Below are 18,357 nucleotides of genomic sequence, written 5' to 3' on the forward strand. Positions count from 1 at the left end.
AGGGGGTGTACAAAAAAGGCACATGAACATTAGCATCAGGTCCTTGTTTGCAGTCTGAAAATTATGACAAGCTTTTGAGCATAACAGAACCAAATATTCCTTATCTACTAGAGAGGGATTTTCTTGGAGGCGTAGGAAAGGCAGCAGAAGGCAGAGAAATTAAACAACAGCGTCCCACTAGACTGCACCTCTGCCTCCAACTTGTCCACATTACACTGGCAGCTCAGAGAGACGAGGCCAGAAGAGGCAGGAGGGAAGGTCAGAGAGAAAATGAAGGACTGTGTAACATGCATGTGTATGCATCCATGAGCAGAGGACCAGGAAGGAGCTGGCCCTATGAACTTAGCCCACACAGGCCCATAGTTTGGACTGCATCCTGTTAGGAGTTGGATCTGCCACAGGGAGTTGAGTCCTGCATCCCTGTAAGCGCCAGTGCATATCCTTGGTTGTCACTGGTGTTAAACATGGCTGACACTCCTATTCTAAAGAGTCTGTGCCTGCTTTAAACTGTCCTTCGGGGTATCTGATTCCATAATATTTTAACTGCGGTTGTGCTTTATTGTTACTGCACTTGCTGGTACTACTAGCTTTATACTCCTGTAGGATGCTCAATTATTTGTCTCACATGATGCTTTTTAGAATTGTCAGATTAAACTAAAACAACATCAATGTTTATTTAAAGAATACACAAACAGGATTAAAAATGAAAACCTCTTTACTAGAATAAAATAAACCCTGCAGAGCTGTGATGTGACAGGACGACTAAGCCAGATATCCTTTCTTGAAGTGTCCTCTTTCCATGAGCAGATGGTTTGCTATTATGATCAGGGGATCTGAAGCCAGAGAAATTATCCTGTTGTGAAAATGCCATTGGGGAGAACACATTTACTACCTCCTTCTTGTGTTCTTTTCTGTACTTTTGCTTCCTACTGATGTGGTTTCTGTAAGCAGTGTGGGAGACCTTATCCCATCGCCTGCAAGGGAAAAGAGGCTGTTCCTGCCACTTTTAAAGGAAATATGAAGAAAGTACTGTTTCACATTTCCACTCCAAGTTGTGAGGACAGCAACAGAGGGGGTAATAAGCCAATTATGGCTAGATTGATGGAAGTAGGAAAGGAACCAGGAATCATTTATTGCCAAGTGACTATCTTAAGGTCCTCCTGCAAGTTTGTTATTTTCCCACAACTTCCCTCTCTAGTCATACCATCAGTGATTTTTAATGCAATTCAGAATCTCGAAGACCAGCAGCTGTCAAGGTTCAACTAACTCACAAGGTGTGCTGTAACATCACATTGGACCCAGTTTTAATATCCATGCTGTCATTTCTGCCACAGCCAGGCCCTTCAGCTCCTGCTGTCTCAGGTCCTTGAGCTCAGCTGTCTCAGATGAGAAAACCTATTCCACCTCTGCTTGTGTCCATCTGGTGCAGCAGTGTCTCTTGCACCTGGGACAAGTTCACTGCACATTGGCATGACTGCTTCCCACCTTTATCACATTTCACAAACCATACTGGACTCGCTGCTTTGCTCAAGACACCTGTGAGACCAGAGTGACTCTGACAGCTGCCTGACAAGCACAGGCATCTTGTCTTCAGCGTTCATGTGACATCCAGTGCATCACTGGTGCCATGGTAATTTCACAGTGTTAAATACAGACAGGGTTGTGACCTACCCTTCCTGTATGTGTCTTAGTAGCCCTCTCAAGCTGCTGCTGCAGGCAGCTTGATAGGTGCAAATTTCCTTATAGCTCCCTCATGTGAGGAGTCTGCTGTGGGAGACATTCCCATGGGAATCCTCTGGAATATATCTTTACACCTTACATCTTAATTTGTTTAGTTTATGTCAGAATTTCTGAGTTAATTGAGGCCTCCAGATGGGATTTTTTTACACTTTTGCCCCATATCTAACATCATTTGTGTGTAACTTAGTACTGTATACACTGTCAAATATTTTGTATTGACTTGTGGCTCCAAGTGCAACCCAATGGCATTCTCAGGAAATCATTTCATGAAGAGATAATGATCATGCATATATGGATGCCCCAGTTTCATAAGGTCACCTCCCAGAGTGGTACTGCCTTTTCAGTTTCTCATTAGAGACATTGCAATAGATGCCATTTTTAGGTCATTCATATGCAAATGAAATATTTCAATGTTTTGCTTGCTTTCTACATGATCTATAGGCACAATACATTAATTTGTTTTTCTTCATTATATTTATCTCCCTAGAGCAATAGGCTTCCTTTAGTGTAGCCCAAATTATGGTGAGAGAAACTTTCCTGGGTAGATGAGCTGTGGACTATCTTGACCCTTTCATCTCTATTTCATATTCTGTTGAGAGTTCCTTTATTTCCCAGAAGCATCCTTATGTTCCTTTTCAGTTGCTGCCAACTATTGTCTGTCCATTGCATGAATTCAGTCTCTGAGATCCAGAATCTGGCATCTTTTTAGCTCAATAGTATTTTTTTACTTCTGGTACTTTTAGAAATTTTAACTTTTCCATAAATATTACTCTTTATCCAATCACTTACTGGTACAACTTTGTTATATAATAAAAGTTAACCTATATATGACCAGAGATTCACTCCTACCAAGAGTGAATTGTCTTTGCTAATACTGGTGTCCCTGGTGCATCTAAATATCATGGAAAATCAGTTGTGTTCCATAAGCCTTCAAGTGGACAGGGAAGAGGAGGGGAAGGCACTGATCTCTTCTCTATGGTAACCAGTGACAGGATCCAAGGGAATGGCCTGAAATGGTGTCAGAGGCGGTTAGGGCTGGATATCAGGGAAAGGTGTTTCCCCCAGAGAGTGGTGGGGCACTGGAACAGGCTCCCTAGGGAAGTGGTCACAGCACCAGCCTGACAGAGTTCAAGAAGCCTTTGGACAATGATCTCAGGCACATGGTGTGACTCTTGGGGATGCTGCTGTGCATGGCTGGGAGTTGGACTTTGATGATCCTTGTGGGTCCCTTCCAAATGAGCATATTTTGTGATTCTATGATGCTATGCTCTTTTCCTTGACTGCCATGAAGTGTGTTCCTTCCTCTACATATCTGTGCTGATGCTTGTAAATGCCTGTGTGGTGTTGTGATCCCTTTACAAATGGCAGATATAATCTTGTGTGAGTTGTTTGTCCACTCTGGATTTTTCAGTCATGGGTTCTGTGGATTCCCACACTGATAGTGTTGTGCTTTCCTGACTCAGACTCATTTGCAGAAAAAATGTTTTATTTTCATGCCCACAACATTAAAGCAAGATCTAACTTTCTCAAACTTCAGGCAGGTCCTTCAAATGCTTTGTTTTAAGTAGAGTCTGGATATTTCAGTACACACTTCCTTGAATAATTTTCCCAGAATCTGTGATTTTATCACAAACTGAATTCCAAAATTTTAAAAACTTTTTAACTTTCCATAAATCACAACCATAATTTCATTTTTACCATCTTACTTGTATCATCTGTTTGAAAACAAACACCTGACATGTTTCCCTCTACCTTGGCTGTAGTGCTTAAATTGCTGTAATAATCTTTCATAATTAACCTTCTCTTCCCAAAATAATTTCGACAATCAAGGTGCTTCGCAACTTCGCTGTCAGAAATTAAGCTACCTTAAGGGGCACTTCTGTTTTATGGATACAGACTGAAGTACTGGGCAAACAACTTCAACTATCTTCGGTGGTCTGAAAGAATTTTTATGCTGACAAGTTGTTAAACTTATTTATTTTTCTGTTAGGAGGTTTTCTTGCTGTTTATTATTGAGAAAATCAATTGCTCAATAACCACCTTGAGTGAGGAATTTGCTGCATTCAGTGGTGGATTTCACACTGAGCAGACTTTCATAGTCTGAACCCATTCACAACTCAACAAGTTCAAATAGCAGAATCTATTTAAGAGATCTCCTAGACCGTACAACACAGTGAACCTAAGATTTGTTTTCAGCTAAAAAATTGGAACAGCATAGGGCCTCAAGCAGACAATTTGGGAAGACAAAAAATAAATTTTAAAAAAATTTTGTTAACAGTTTGTTTTTAAAATTTTGAAGAGGATCATCACCAATAAGTGATGAACTGATTCTCCCAGACAGATCCTGACAGAATTGGGGAAATATATTAATGTAACCTCTGCATTATAAGTGTGTTGTCAGCAGACCTTATCTTCAATTTTTGTGCAAAGATGTACTATACATGCACGTTATATATATATATATATATATATATATGATAAAAGGGTGTCACTGACAAAAGTAAAGCACAAAAACCAACCAAAAAATCCAGATGAAGCATCTGCAAAGCATCCTGTAGTACCATTAGCTTCTCGCTAACACTTGCAGACAAACACTGGCCTTGGTTGTAATCTCCAAATGTTTTGCAAATTGCTGGATATCCAGCAGAAATTGTTTACTTCCTACCAGAAATAACCTAGCACTACTGGAGATCTGTCCAGCAAACAGCATAAATGAATGCTCTTTCCTAAGCCCTTGTACCTTTCCATGCCAGTTATAGATTTCAATAATGGGGAGGTTTAATTAAGTTTCTGGATGTAAGTGGGATTAATATGCATTGCCATGTGTGCAACATTCTGTAGCAGCTAATAGGGAATGCAGCTTGTCTGATAACTTCTCTTCACCTGGCACATTCCTAACAACAAGGAAATCCTTCATTCTTGGAACAACTGTTCAATGCAGGGAGTTAGTGATACAGATTTTCTTCTGGTCTGAACAGGTTATTTTCTTTAGTTTATTGCTGTCATCTCTGCTCATAATATGGGCTTTGCAGCAAAGCAGATAATAAATAAGCCTTACTTTCCTGCCTATTTCTATAACAAATTCTGCAGCATATTATAAAGATGATAAAAGCTTCAGCTTTAAATGGAAACTGTAACCTGAAACACTGAGTAACCAGTGATCAGTCAACAGCAAGTGTGGAACATGACAGGGCAGGATCAGTCTGACAACCTGAGATGCACACGTACCTGCACATATGAAATACCACAGAATCATGTGGTAAGTTTGGAAGGGATCAGATCCCATTCATAGCTTAAAGTGGGGCAAACTTTGAAGTTAGAACTAAGCACCACCACTCCAAACAAAATCTCTCCACTTTGCTAGAGGAGCAATACAAGCCACCATGCCTAAAGTCTTGCTAAACTCAAGGTTAATGAGAGCAAGTTATTTACAAATGCCTTGGTACTCAGTGCTTGGAGTTTAATAAGGAGGATATGCTGCTGCCTGCAATTAGGTGAGAAGAGTTGTTGATGGGAAACCTTCAAAGAAGAAGATACAGACAGGCAGTCCTGTACCTACCCAGAAAATTTAATGACCTCCAGAGATGTGACAGAGGATACTTCAATCTCTGGTTGGAAAAAGCCTAATTCATTTAAGACTTCATGTAGCAGTACTTAATGTATGACTTTAGTCCAATGTGGGGAGAAGGAGGAGGATGAAAATGTATGGCTTTTTATATGGCTTTTTAATCTAAGATGACTGAGAAATGGGGTTGCACCTTCCTGTGAACTGTAGTTTTAGCAAATTCATAGAATTTTTTTCCCTGCTCTTGGCCCTGAAAAAAAATAACCAGAGCAAATTTTCAAGGAATAGACCCAGAGAGCGAAGGAATCATTAGCTTGCAGACTGATGCCTGGTGCCTGAAAACACAATTAAGAATAACCTTTTGGAGAAGATAGTGTAAGCATCACTCAGGCAGTAAACTTCACTGGTAACCCTCCGACTCCTCTTGTTAGAGTCTGTAGTGGGAGCAGATGATAGTACACAGGATGCCAAAGGGCTGAACAGTGACCTGCTGTTATGTCCACAGTCTGATATCCATGCTTAGCTTGTGATAATGGAAAGACTGAGAAATTGCACTCATTAGTGCCCTGCTTTTCTTGTACCTACACAGACACCAGAAACCATTTTCCTACTACTATCTTTTACAGCTGTTTTTAAGTCAGAGTTAAGGTGGCAGTAAAGCAAGGTAGTGAGGAATAAGAAGTGTGAGCTGAAGGGAGGATGTGTTGTGGAAATGAGAGAGCTGTTGCAGAGAGTATAAGCGTGTATTTTGTGTAGCAAAGACTACAAAATTTATGTGACATTTAATGCTGCCAAACTGACAAAAGCCCTGATTCTGAGTGATTATGTGATGAGCAGCACTGACTGTTGCCTAGCATTGCTTTAGGTGGTGAACACAACACAAAAAGAACATTGAAATGGCAAAGTCACGCACTTAGGAAAGGAAAAATCTGAGTTTTAAAGTGTAGCTTCAGGGAGCCCTGACTACACCAGTGCTTTATGACATCTCTGGGAGAAACCACTGCAGGGAGAGCTCTACATCCTACCTGTGGGTTGGGGCTGCAGCCTCTCTGTTGGGAGAACACAGCTAATGAACTCCAAGGATTTTGACTGATCATAGCTTTTAAGGCAAGTTGGACTATGACTAGTCCAACTTACGAAACATCTCAGCCTCCACACTTCCTTCAGTGAGTTTGGACATACACAGAGTTGCAAATCTTCTCTGTGTCATTAAAGCCATGTGTGCTAGGAAAACCTTTTGTGAAAGGTTAGGTCCATGCTCCAAAGGCTCTGAGCTTTAAGTGTCCACCCTCCAATAATCATAGAAATATTTTGAAGTGCAGAAAACAGTATTTTTTCCCTCCAAGCCCACGGAGAAACTCCTACCCCACCCCCAGCCTCCAACACTGTTGCCATAAAAATATGTCTAGCTCCCTGTTGAAATTTTTGGGCCCAAAATGTGTAGCTACAGCAAAGTTGCAACAAGTCAGACATTCAGACAATCTTAGCTATTGGTGGTGCTATTATCAATGCCTGCTTTTATAACCACAGGGGAAAAACATCAGTGTGTTCTTCGTACTGCATAGTACAAAGCTCCACTAAAAAAATGGTCTTCATAACTCATTTCTTAAATACATGTGGTTGACTATGTCATGAAACTTGAAATGCAGTCTGATATTGTAAAAACAGCTTTCTGAAAAATATATTTTCCACAATGTATCTTTAAATCTTTCCATGTGCATCTTTAATATTATTCGTATTTTTTTATTATCAACACCTATTTCAAGGACATTAAGTTATGATCAGGTTTCCTATTACCAAGGCACTGCTCTGTTATTAAAAAAAATATATAGAGAGAGGAAGAGATCACAAAAGGACAGACACAAAGAGATTATATTTTATTGCAGACCTGACACATTGGTCTGCTCCTTTTAAATCAGTCTGGTGACTATGCGGGACTTTGTGAAATACAAATACACAAAACAATTTTCCCTTCAGCATGAAAGGATAAGACGGCAAAGCAGTCTCACTCAGACTGGAACAAGGACAGAGACTGAATCTTGCAAATAATAAAAGAGTGGGTTTTTTTCTCTGGCTTCTTTTGGTCTGAAGAATAAGAGGCTGTATATGAGGAAAAGGTGTTGCTGCTGTCAGGTGTTTATCTGATGCAGTGTGAGTTGCCTCGTATTGCATCCACCAAGAGCTGGGTCTCCCCAGCTGCACAGGCATTTAGCATTTTGACTCCCTTTAAAACAAGGTAGGTCATTGGGTTTTCTCTCACACACACTCCTGTTGAAAGAGAATAAAGAATTGAAAAAATATCTTCACCATGGGACACTTACCAGAGTACATTTGTCAAGGCTGACAGGGACCACAAAAATTGTTTTAAAAAGGGGTTGTGCAAGAGCTAGGTGAAGGGAAAACTTCCATTTTAAAATGAGGTTTCCATCTCAAACAAATTAGAGTAAAATATGAAATTCTTAGTAAATAAGATGGGAATCTAGCTCTTGTTTAACAGATAGCTCTGAGAAAATGAGTGCTAGGAGCCTGTGATACCTACAAGGACTTGTACAGAGGAATCAACACAAAGGATTATTTTGACTTACTGCTAGATGCAAAGAAATTTACTGGAAAAGGAATAATTTCCATCAATAACTTTGTTTCAGTCAGTCAACAGTTGCCAAGGAAAAAAATTGCTTGATCGTTTTCTTCTGACCAAGCTAGGGTATAATCTCATCACAATGATAGTTTATAATCTCCTTTCCATGCTGCTTTTAAGGTGATTCCACACATTGTTCAAGCCATGCTAGATCAGACTTCTGTTCAGCACCAAATAGGTTGCCTAGCACTATAAATAATAAAATCTCCTTTCCTCCGTCATCTGCTTTCAATCACAACACAAGTGTAATGTGACTTTAGAAATTCTGTTTAATACCTTGGTGCTTCCATAGGCAAAGATGAAAAGCTTATCTGCAAAGTCAATAGGTCTCCTGAGAAGCAATGCAAGTGCCACAAGACCTTTTTAATTGCTTTTCTTTGGCTGACTTTAACTAAGGCTGTGGGCATTTGTCCTCACCATGGCAGCTTGGCCTTCATTGCCCTTTGCTGAGACACAGCTAATTCGGCAGAGAGTATGTATATGTGTATATATATATATATAAAGTGGTAATGTGAAGAAAAGAGGAAAATGTAGAATAAATGTTTTACATAGACAATGTAGAGAATCTCAGCATAACAACGTCTATCTAAAGACACACTCTCTGTATAGGGCTTTTTGTTTTAAATCTCAGTACTGGACAAGAAATAAGGTGCTGTATGTTATGCTTTTCATGACTGACTTTGCATGCACTACCTCTGTCCCTTCAACAGCTTTTTAAATGCTCCTGTATTTGCCTCAGTGCAATCTTCCTTGCCTTAACTCCTTCACCCCCCGTGCTTTCAATCACAGCGTCCCACAGAGCTACTGCCCTTCAGGATGAGTGCAAGGCCTGTCTATGGAAATAGAAATATCTAGGAGAGAGCTTCAAATAACATCAGCTAAATAAAACAGGAGTGTTCTTAGCTACAGTGGTTAATGGTACTAATTAATTTTGTTTAAAGCTTAACTTTAAAAAATTACTTAAAAAAAAAAAATCCCTATTCTCCCTATACTTTTTCCAAAAGTGTACATTAAAAATAGAACATTTTTTGGGTCAAGTTTTCAATGCCAAACTTTTAACCCCAGCACTCCTGGGTGGATTCTTTTCCAAGTGCAAGGGAATTAGGATGGTCCTTCATTAAAGTTGTCTTAATGCTGACTCTCTTTGGTAGAGATGCTCATTCTGCTGGTGGGCGTTTTACTTCAGAATGCCCTGCATTAAAATCTGGCTGCGAAAGAAACCTACTTATTTACCACACCCCCAAAACTGAGAGCACCTCACACCCACAAACACCCACCAGCAGCTCAAGCGGAGAGAAAACACACCACTTTGTCTCCTGGTGTCAGGGAGAAAGGATTGGAGGGAGGTCACTTCTCTCAGAAACCCAAAGTTTGCACGAGGCCTTTATTGTTATGATGATTTTGAATGAGCAGCCAAAGCTCACAGATCATGCTCAGCCAAGGGCTTGGTGTCGCAGGGAGTGTGACACATCCCAGCCAACCTGTGGGCACACACTGCAGCCAGCAGCACCTGTGCTCACCCAGCAAGTCTCCAGGCCAGGCTTGCTCTGTGCCCAGCACACTTTACCATTTCTAATTAAGCCCAAAACTGCTTTCAGCTTTGTTGATCTTCCTGCTGCTTTTTCCTTCCCCCACAGCTAATTTCAGACGTTCACATTCAGTGAGATACAGGAATAGAAGCAACTCAGCTTGCAGTCACCCTGCCTTAGGAAAGCTGAATATAAACTGGTTTCTGAGCTAGTTTACACCAAAAATCAGAACACTGGAGACAATGTAGCTTGGTTTGCTGGAGCTGGCTGCAAAGATCATACCAAGTTCCTAAACTAACTCTGAAAAATAGCCTCCAGCTAATTCATGTCCCTTCCCATGCTGCCTGTAACCCAAGCTACCCCTTCTTAGGTTAGTGGGTGACTGTCACTCTTCTTGCTCCACCAGAGGCATCCTGATGTGGCCTTGCCTTATAAGACCTAATCTAGAGCAAACTGCAGCACCTCACTTGCACACGTGTGGGCTACTTCCAAATTACTGTCTCAGTGCTCTCAGTTTTATTTTTTAATCACATTTTGAATTCCTCTCTTCTCTGTGAACCTCCTCAGCCAACAACCTGAATGAACCTGCTGTTTCTCTCTCAATATAATTTATTAATCTATTTTTTTGTTTGTTTCTGGAGGGAGCCTTACTCTCTACCTTTAGTGTGTAAAAGAGGGGTACAAACCAAGCAAAAAAGCAGCACCAGGATATGGTGTCAATCCAACAGAGTCACTGCCTCTGGGAGATACTCTGCTCCTAAATTATTCTGAGCTGGTTCAGTAAAGGGTTTCTTGCAAAAAGGTAGTGAAGAAATCCCCTGTAGGACAGCGGGGTGGTTCGGATGGACGGTCGGGACTGGAGATCTCTCTAGTCAGATCTTGGAACATGCGGTTTATTGCAAAGGGCGTGGGTACAGGGGCACTGCTTAGAGCTGCAGCTGGCAGCTCTGAGCAGGCCCAAGGGAGCAAGAGAGTAAGCGGGTAAGAGAGAGAGAGAGCGAGAGGAATGAGAGTGAAGAAGAAGTGATGAGAAAAGGATGGAATGGAATGGTGAAGTCCTGGTTACAATACAATAAATCATCTTCTGTACTGAATATTCTAATTGTCACTAACCAATCTAATACAAGATACAAATCCTATAGCATTTACATACAGCCTATAAGAGTTCTTATATTACCATAGAGTGTTACATCTTAACTTCTAAAAACTACTCTTTGGACCCCTTCTGCTGAGCTAGTAGGGTCTGCTCTGACCCTTGGACCTGCCTGCAAGCAGAGGGTATTGGTCAATCAAGAGGGGATTACCTTCAGTTGGCCATACCATTGTTTTCCAGTTGTTCAGTAACTAAGACTTGGTATTTCAAAAGTGGCTTTCATTTCGATGTTGCCTGTAGTTTTCATATTCCCAAAATCTTTTGTCAGGCAATCATATTTATAAGGCTTTCCTGTTTCATCTTCCCCAACAATCCCCCTTCTGCCCCAAGGTTACAAGTTATTTTGTTAGACCAGATGACATGACAGCATGATTCTATCAGGACAAATCAAAGTTTACTGAGCAAATCTGTGTTCTGTAACCTGATTTATTGGTGCCATCTGCCAACACCCATGAACAGATGCTCTGTAGGACCTCACTAGTATGCAATAATGACTGGGAGAAACCCACTGCAAATGACTGAATTTTAAAAGTTACTGAGTGTAGCAGGAGAGATAACAAACATAATGAAAAAATGTCTAGGAGAATGCATCCCAATGTTCATTTTTCAGTTCCACTTCTCTGACAGAAGTACTTCAGAGCGTCCTCATCTACATATGTGGGCATGAGATGTAAAAATAAACCAAGCACTCACAATTTCCCGTGATTTTTCTCCAATCATTTGCTATTATGTACTTCAAAGAAAAGAGAGTGTTTTGGTGTGAGCAGTTACAGTCACAGCTTACCCAAAATCAATGAATTCTTCACAATCGCAAGAATTCTTTTTATGGTCATATTCAAGCAGGTCAGGATTGCCATACTGCTAGCACTAGTGTCTTTTTTTTTTCCTGGTTTTCCCCTACTCTGCAACTATTTTCAATTCCTGTGTACTCTGAGGGCATGAGAAGGTAGAAGCAAACGATTTGCAATTACTGCCACCGGCAACATTCATTTTGTATTCCCATCTCTTCAAAAACACAGGGGAGCAAAAAGAGATAACGGAAAGACAAGCAACTTGTTGGGGTGGAGATTGGAAACATGCCTGGGATCAGTGCAGGCACTGCTGAAGGTGAGGGAGAGCAGCCCCAGCTCCTGCAGCCCCAGGGAACACTTGTAGAGGTGCAGGAGCTGCCCAGTCCCAAGGTCCTCATGGCCCTGGTTCTGCTGCTGCCTCCCACTGCCTCCTGCCAAGCTAAACATCCATCTCTTAGGAGCTGCGTTAAAATTAGAAGCTGAAGCTGTACCGATGGGAGGACATTTTGCCGTCTTCCCTAGCATGCACTATTCAACAGCCCACTTCCATACCTAGGGCATTACATGGAATTCATTCAAACATGCTCAGGAGCAGGTTGTTGATGGACACAGCCTATCCAATATCTGACAAAATCATAAAATCAGGGAACAACTTTCAAGCACTGTCACTCTTTCAGAGGCTGAATTTGGATCTGAAGCTGAGGAGCTGAAGAGTGGAAATCCTCCTTCCCTTATTGTGCCAATCCATTAAAATCACACATTCATGGCAATTCTCCATGGAGAAACTATCACTGAACTATTAATAAAATCTTCCTGAACTATTAATATGATCTGTAGGAGCTTTAATCCACCTCAGGGACTGATTATGTAAGTGCACAGGCATGAAGATGCTGTTTTTATCTTCAGTTTACATGACATTTCACTTTAAACAGTTTTGTTTATGACTGATGTCTTCCTGAATCTGAGGGCAATTATTTTCTTTCAAAGGGGATTATATTTGGATTTTCAGTAGATGGGTGAGTTGGTTGAGATTCAAGTTCATTGGGATGGCAAGATGTGTGCTTGCTTTTCTGATTAGAAAGGGTTATGAAAGAATTTGAAAAATGCTTTTGTCTCAAAATTCAGATATTCTGTAACCTAGAAATATGCTATAATATGGATTTTGAGCTCAGGTCTTTGGTGTATGGTGTCAGTTCATGTAGTTTGAAAGGAATGACCTTGAGCATCAGGTTGGATTCATCCCTATTTTTTGTATTCCAAAAATGGCTTTGTTTTCCTGACACACTTTGGTGAGAGGATATGCTGGAAATCATGTTGATTTTTAGCTTTCAGGCAGTTCCAAACAACACCATAGTAAATGGTTTCTGATGCATACTCATGCCAAAAGAAATAGATGTCGTGATGGCAAGAACAGGCAGAAAAAAGAGCAATTGTCTCTCATTCACCTCATAGCTTCCAAACATCACTCCTTAGCTATTCCATGGAATATTATGTGCCAAGGGCTTTCAGTGCCAGGCTCAATGGGGATATAACAATGATCCCCATAACATTTTGCTCTGACCTGCAAGCTTGGAGACACTTCTTCAATCTGAAAAAAAAGATGTGTTGAAGACTGCATGGATTTGGGGGGTCTGTGGCGGCTCTACTGTGCTCATTACTTTTTCTTTTGGCATGATAAAGAGGAGAATAAAACTGAAAACAGCAAAAAAGCAAATATATAAAGCAAAACAAAGACAAATCAGGCGAAAGAACAGTCCCATCAATGGCCCCAGTTTCATTAAATCAACTCAAACTCTGTGTTTGGACGATTTTCTCTCTCTCAGTTTGCCTACACTGCTTTGGGAAGGTGTCACTGCAGCATGGTTAGATATATCTCTTATTTTAGCTCAATTTAAGTCCCAGTGAAGAAGGCCTGGTCTGACTGTGGAGTGAGCCAGCTGCCCAAGAAGATATCTGGAGTTCTTTCACTGAAGTGTGGATTGGATGAGTGGACAGTGAGGTGGCTCAAGAGCTGGCTCAAAGGCAGATCCCAGAGGGCCATAATTAGTACCACAGGGTCGAGTTGGAGGCCTGTCACTAGTGGTGTCCCACAAGGTTCAGTTTAACGTATTCATCCATGACTTGAATGAAGAGGAAGATGCCTCCTCAGCGAGTCCAATAGGACAAGAGGGAACGGATAAAAACTGATGCATGGGAAGTTCCACCTAAACATGAGGAAGAACTTCTTTAATGTGCAGGTGACCAAGCACTGGGACAGATTGCCCAGAGAGGTTGTGGAGTCTCCCTCACGGGAGATACTCAAGAATCATCTGGATGCAATCCCTCACCATGTGCTCTGGGATGACCCTGCTTGAGCAGGGAGGTTGGACCTGATGACTGTGGTCCCTTCCAACCTGACACATTCTGTGATTCTGTGATTCCCTGCTATTGCTGAGAAGCAGGTTAGCTTGATTAGGACTGGGTTGGATGTGCTTATTTACCCTGCAATTTCATTGCTGAGCAATGTGCTAACCAGCTTCGTTTTCAGAGGAGAAGACAGTAGTGCCCAAAATAATTAGATCAATTCATGTGTACTATATATCATTTATAACTTTGGAATAAAACCCATGTATATCCTCAGGACTGGGTATTTTTGACATGGAATCGGGTTAAGAAAAGGCTCCATAATCCCAGGGTCCATTTCACAGAAGACTCCAAAAAATATACCTCATTATAAAATACACCTTCCCAAGGAATCACAAGACATGAGAAATCAAATGAGAATTCCTAAAAGCAAAAGCTCTCCAGCAGAAAATCAATTTCAGCTACTTTCACCTTGCCCCAGGGAAAGCAGCAGAGACACTAAGTGGGGTGTGGGAAATGTCTCATACATCTTCCTGGAGCTGCACAAGGCAGACCTCCAGACAGGAGCTTTTCTTTCCAAGACAGCTCTGCTCTAATTAGGGACTTCTACAAAATTAGTATGTTGCAGTTCCAAACAGTGTCTGGATGATTCCCATATCAAATTTCGTTGGTAGGGGTTTTTTTTAAAAAAAAAGTCTTTGTCCTTGTTCTAATTGACAGCCTTACAAATGCAGGTGGACTGAGGGATGAAGGTCAAATTGAACTGAATGTGCTTAATAGGGCAAGGAACAAAATTTAGTAGGAAGTTACACACATAAAAAAATGTTCTTTGGTGGTTGGGGTTTTTTCTGACTATCATCTTTCCTTCAAGGGTCTTTGTGCATTTTTTGGTGCGCCTTCAAAATTAAAAGACAGAAATTGTCTTTAAATAAAATTGTTACATTAAGGGCTGTCCTATAACACTTACAGATGTGTGAGATAGAATCTAGTCTATAGACTCAACAATCTGTGTTGGGTGGACAGAAAATTAATTTTCTACATAGGAAAGTGCATCCTTCTCCTTAGACCTTTTCTAGAGGCAGACTGCCAGCTTAAATCTCTGGCAGGCTCCTATAATTCTCAGTATTTGAGCCTTTATGGGTGTTGTTAAAGCTGGTCAACATGTTCTAAAAAATACATGTTCCCCCTTGAAAATGAAGCCTGACTGATGTTTCTCACTAAAAATTATGATTAATATCATTTGTGCATTCCAGCAAGAAGGCAAAACAACTTTTCTTTTTCAGGTGAGTATGAATCTCTGTCTTAAAGTTATTCCCCTGCTTCCAATCTCTCATTTCCTTACTCTCCTGTGCTTTGGACTCAGGTGGGATTTTCTACACTGACCTTTGCTGCTCCCAGTACAGCCTGGGAGCCACTGTGGCAATTTATTCCCAAAGAGCAAAGGTGTTTAAAATGTCTTCCTTATGGAAACAACTTGTGGGATGGCCATCTTGAAAAACATAGAATTAATAATAAATAAATAAATAAAGGCAAATATGGAACATTCCAGTTTGTCTTAGGGTTTTTTTTTTCAGAATAACCTGTGAAAAGTTCCAAATCATAAAATCTTCATTCCCATGTGTGAGGAAGGCAACTGAATTTGTGAATTTTGCATGTGATGGGCATTTTATGGCTCTGGTCTGCTATAAAACACAATTTTACGTTATCGCATGGTAGAAAATCACTTTGGGCTTCACACTTCTGTCAGTCCATGTGTTTTTCTAGGTGGGCTCTGTTATCGCATGGTAGAAAATCACTTTGGGTTCACATTTCTGTCAGTCCATGTGTTTTTCTAGGTGGGCTCAGATTCTCTGCAGCAGTTTCTCAGCCCTCAGTTGAAGTCACTGCAACTTGCAGCACTGCAGTATTTTATCTCAGTCAGAGCTGCATCCTAAACTTGAATGAAAAGCAGAGGAAATACAGCCATCTTTATTGAAAATGAACACCCCAACAGAACATATGCCATCCTTAGAGAGAATCATAGAATCAATGAACAGAATCATAGAATGGTTAGGGTTGGAAAGGACCTTAAAAATCATCTAATTCCAATCCCCCTGCCATGGGCAGGGATGCCATTCACTAAATCAGGTTGCTCAGGACCCAATTAAACCTGGCCTTGACCACTTTGAGGGATGGGGCATCCACAATTTCTCTGGGCAACCTGTTCCAGTACCTCATCATCCACTAAGAAAAGTATTTCTTCCTAACATCTAATCTAAACCAACCTTCTTTTAGTTTAAAACGTTGTCCTGTCACTATGTGGCCAGATAAGAAGTCCCTCTCCCTCCTTTTTATACACCTCCTTACGGTATTGGAAGGCTGCAATGAGGTCTCCCTGGAGCCTTCCCTTCCCCACACTGAACAACCCCAACTCTCTCAGCCTGTCTCTGTAGGAGAGGTGCTCTGTTCCTCTGATCATCTTTTTTGCCCTCCTCTGGACTCACTCTAACATGCTGACATCTTTCTTGTGCTAAGGACCCCAGACCAGGTGGGGGTCTCAAAAGCTCAACTCATCATTTACTGGAATTTAAAATGGGATCATCTGTGATGCTACACTGCTTGTCCTCCTGTATGCTGGCCTGATTACCCAGTAGTCCTTCACAGTACATCCAATATTCAGATTTGTAATGATTTCGTATGAACTGACCTGTCTGAGGTGGAAGTGGTTTATTCCACTGCACAGCAAAAGAAAAAGATATCACTTAATGCCTGTGGCTGCTCACAAACATCACCTTAGTATGGTTTTAGATGACTGCCAAGGCAATCCGTGGCTAAAGAGTATGGAGAGTCCTGATGATCCGCCCTGGGTTGCAGGAGGTGGTGTATGCATACATATTGCTAAATCTGGGGGGGAAAATTGACCTTGAAGCAGCACAGAAGCTCTACTGAGCAGGTGTATAAGGGGATTTTTTCATATCATCTCACAAATCCACCCTGTATTCTCGCCAGCTGTGGCTCAATCTCTGATGCTCGGGAGGAAGGCGAGAGAAAGCCCCAGGACACCCTGTGCTAATTGTGAGGGGAAGGAACCTGCCTTAGTCCCAGAGCCAAAGCCCTGAAGGAAGAGACCTGATTACATTCTGCTTTTCATGCTGAGCTGTAGGGGTTAGGAGCACACACAGGATGAGGACGGCTTCATCAGCATCTCCCTTCACAGCGGTGACACAGGCTCGTCTCCTCCCCTTGGAAGCGTGTTTGCACACAGGAGCAGCGGTCGTCCCATTATTTATGCCATGCAAAAAAAATCCTAGGCTCTTCCTTGACTGACGTTTGTTAGATAAGATCGTAGGTACAAAATACCCTTCACAATATACAATAACCTTTAAAGACACGCCAGCCACCTCCTCTTCTCTTAGGCGTGCCAGGCTGGTGGAGCAGGGCAGGATGCTGTAGCGAGCCCTCGGCAGCGGGACGCTACCTGCATGTTAATGCCGAGGCTGTTTGCGCTGAGCCCGGCAGCGGCAGCGAGCGCGGCTCCGGCAGTTTCCATGGTGCTGTCATGGTGCGCTCTCCCCACACCTTCACTTAATCAGCATTTCCCACCCATCCTCCTCCCTGTAATATGCTGCTTGCTCACCCCGAAAGGTCAGCCTTTGTAATGATGATTTTAGCAGGGGGAGGCAGGGAGGCCGAAGGGTGAAAAGGTGAGCTCTGAGCAGCGATGTGCGTGGGAACTGGGGGCTTGCCTTGCGCTGCACAATGAGAAATTAGAAAGCTTCCCCTCGAGGCAGCGGTGCTCATCAACCCCCTCTCACTTCCCAGGCCGGCCGAGTCAGACGCCCTGATGGAGTTAAAAAATGTCCATGAGAAGTGGTTGGAGACGCGACTTTAAATCTTCAGCACCTCATCGGCAGTTGATGTGTCAGTGTGTGGAGGGGCAAAGGGACTGCTTCTGCCCACAGAGGAAACTGATACAAACGCTTCCAGGCATCTTTTTTGTTTTTCCATTTCCCTCCTGCCCCCTCCCAGCAGGCCCAGTGCTCGTTTGCGGATGGAAAGAGACAGATTTTTCCTCCAACTTTCATCCTATTGACTGCCAGAGTAAAGCACTGCATCTCCTAACTGCCTTCCTTTCTTTCTTTCTCTAGGACAGCTTTCCTGCACGTTTTGGAGGAGTCCATTTTGTCAATCAGCCCTGGTACATCCATGCCCTGTACACGCTAATCAAACCGTTCCTCAAAGACAAGACAAGGAAAAGGGTAATTAGATGGGGGTGGGGCTGAGGGTGGAGAGGAACCTGCAGACCTGGATTAGCCAATTATCTAGCTGCCTGTTTGTTTCTTTTTCTCTCTGCATTTTCCATATGGTATCAGAGAATTGCTGCTGTTATAAAAACTAGAGTTTGGAATGGTCTGGATTGAATGAATAACTCAGTCAGGGACCAGAAATCTGTTATCACTAACGAAGCGTGGATACATTTTACTGGGACATGCTCAGGGATAGAAAGAACTGGCAATGTGGAGGGATTGTCAGGCCTGGCTGAAGTTACTTGCAAGTGAGGGAAACTTCAGCTCAACTCTTTTTGTGGGAATAAAAATTCCTGTTTCATTCCTTCAGCA

The 18,357-nt window shown here is 41.9% G+C and overlaps 1 protein-coding gene across 1 annotated transcript in view; it reads left to right on the forward strand.

Moving 5' to 3' along the window:
- CLVS1 (clavesin 1) overlaps positions 1-18,357 on the forward strand; it is a 90,112-nt gene that overhangs the window by 52,655 nt on the left and 19,100 nt on the right. Inside the window, exon 3 of the mRNA XM_008644951.2 lies at positions 17,887-17,997. Coding sequence (XP_008643173.1) covers positions 17,887-17,997 — 111 coding nt within the window. The remainder of the gene's footprint in view (positions 1-17,886; positions 17,998-18,357) is intronic.

The sequence above is a fragment of the Corvus brachyrhynchos genome, unplaced genomic scaffold (genome assembly GCF_000691975.1).
Source record: "Corvus brachyrhynchos isolate BGI_N302 unplaced genomic scaffold, ASM69197v1 scaffold60, whole genome shotgun sequence".
NCBI classification, from domain to species: domain Eukaryota; kingdom Metazoa; phylum Chordata; class Aves; order Passeriformes; family Corvidae; genus Corvus; species Corvus brachyrhynchos.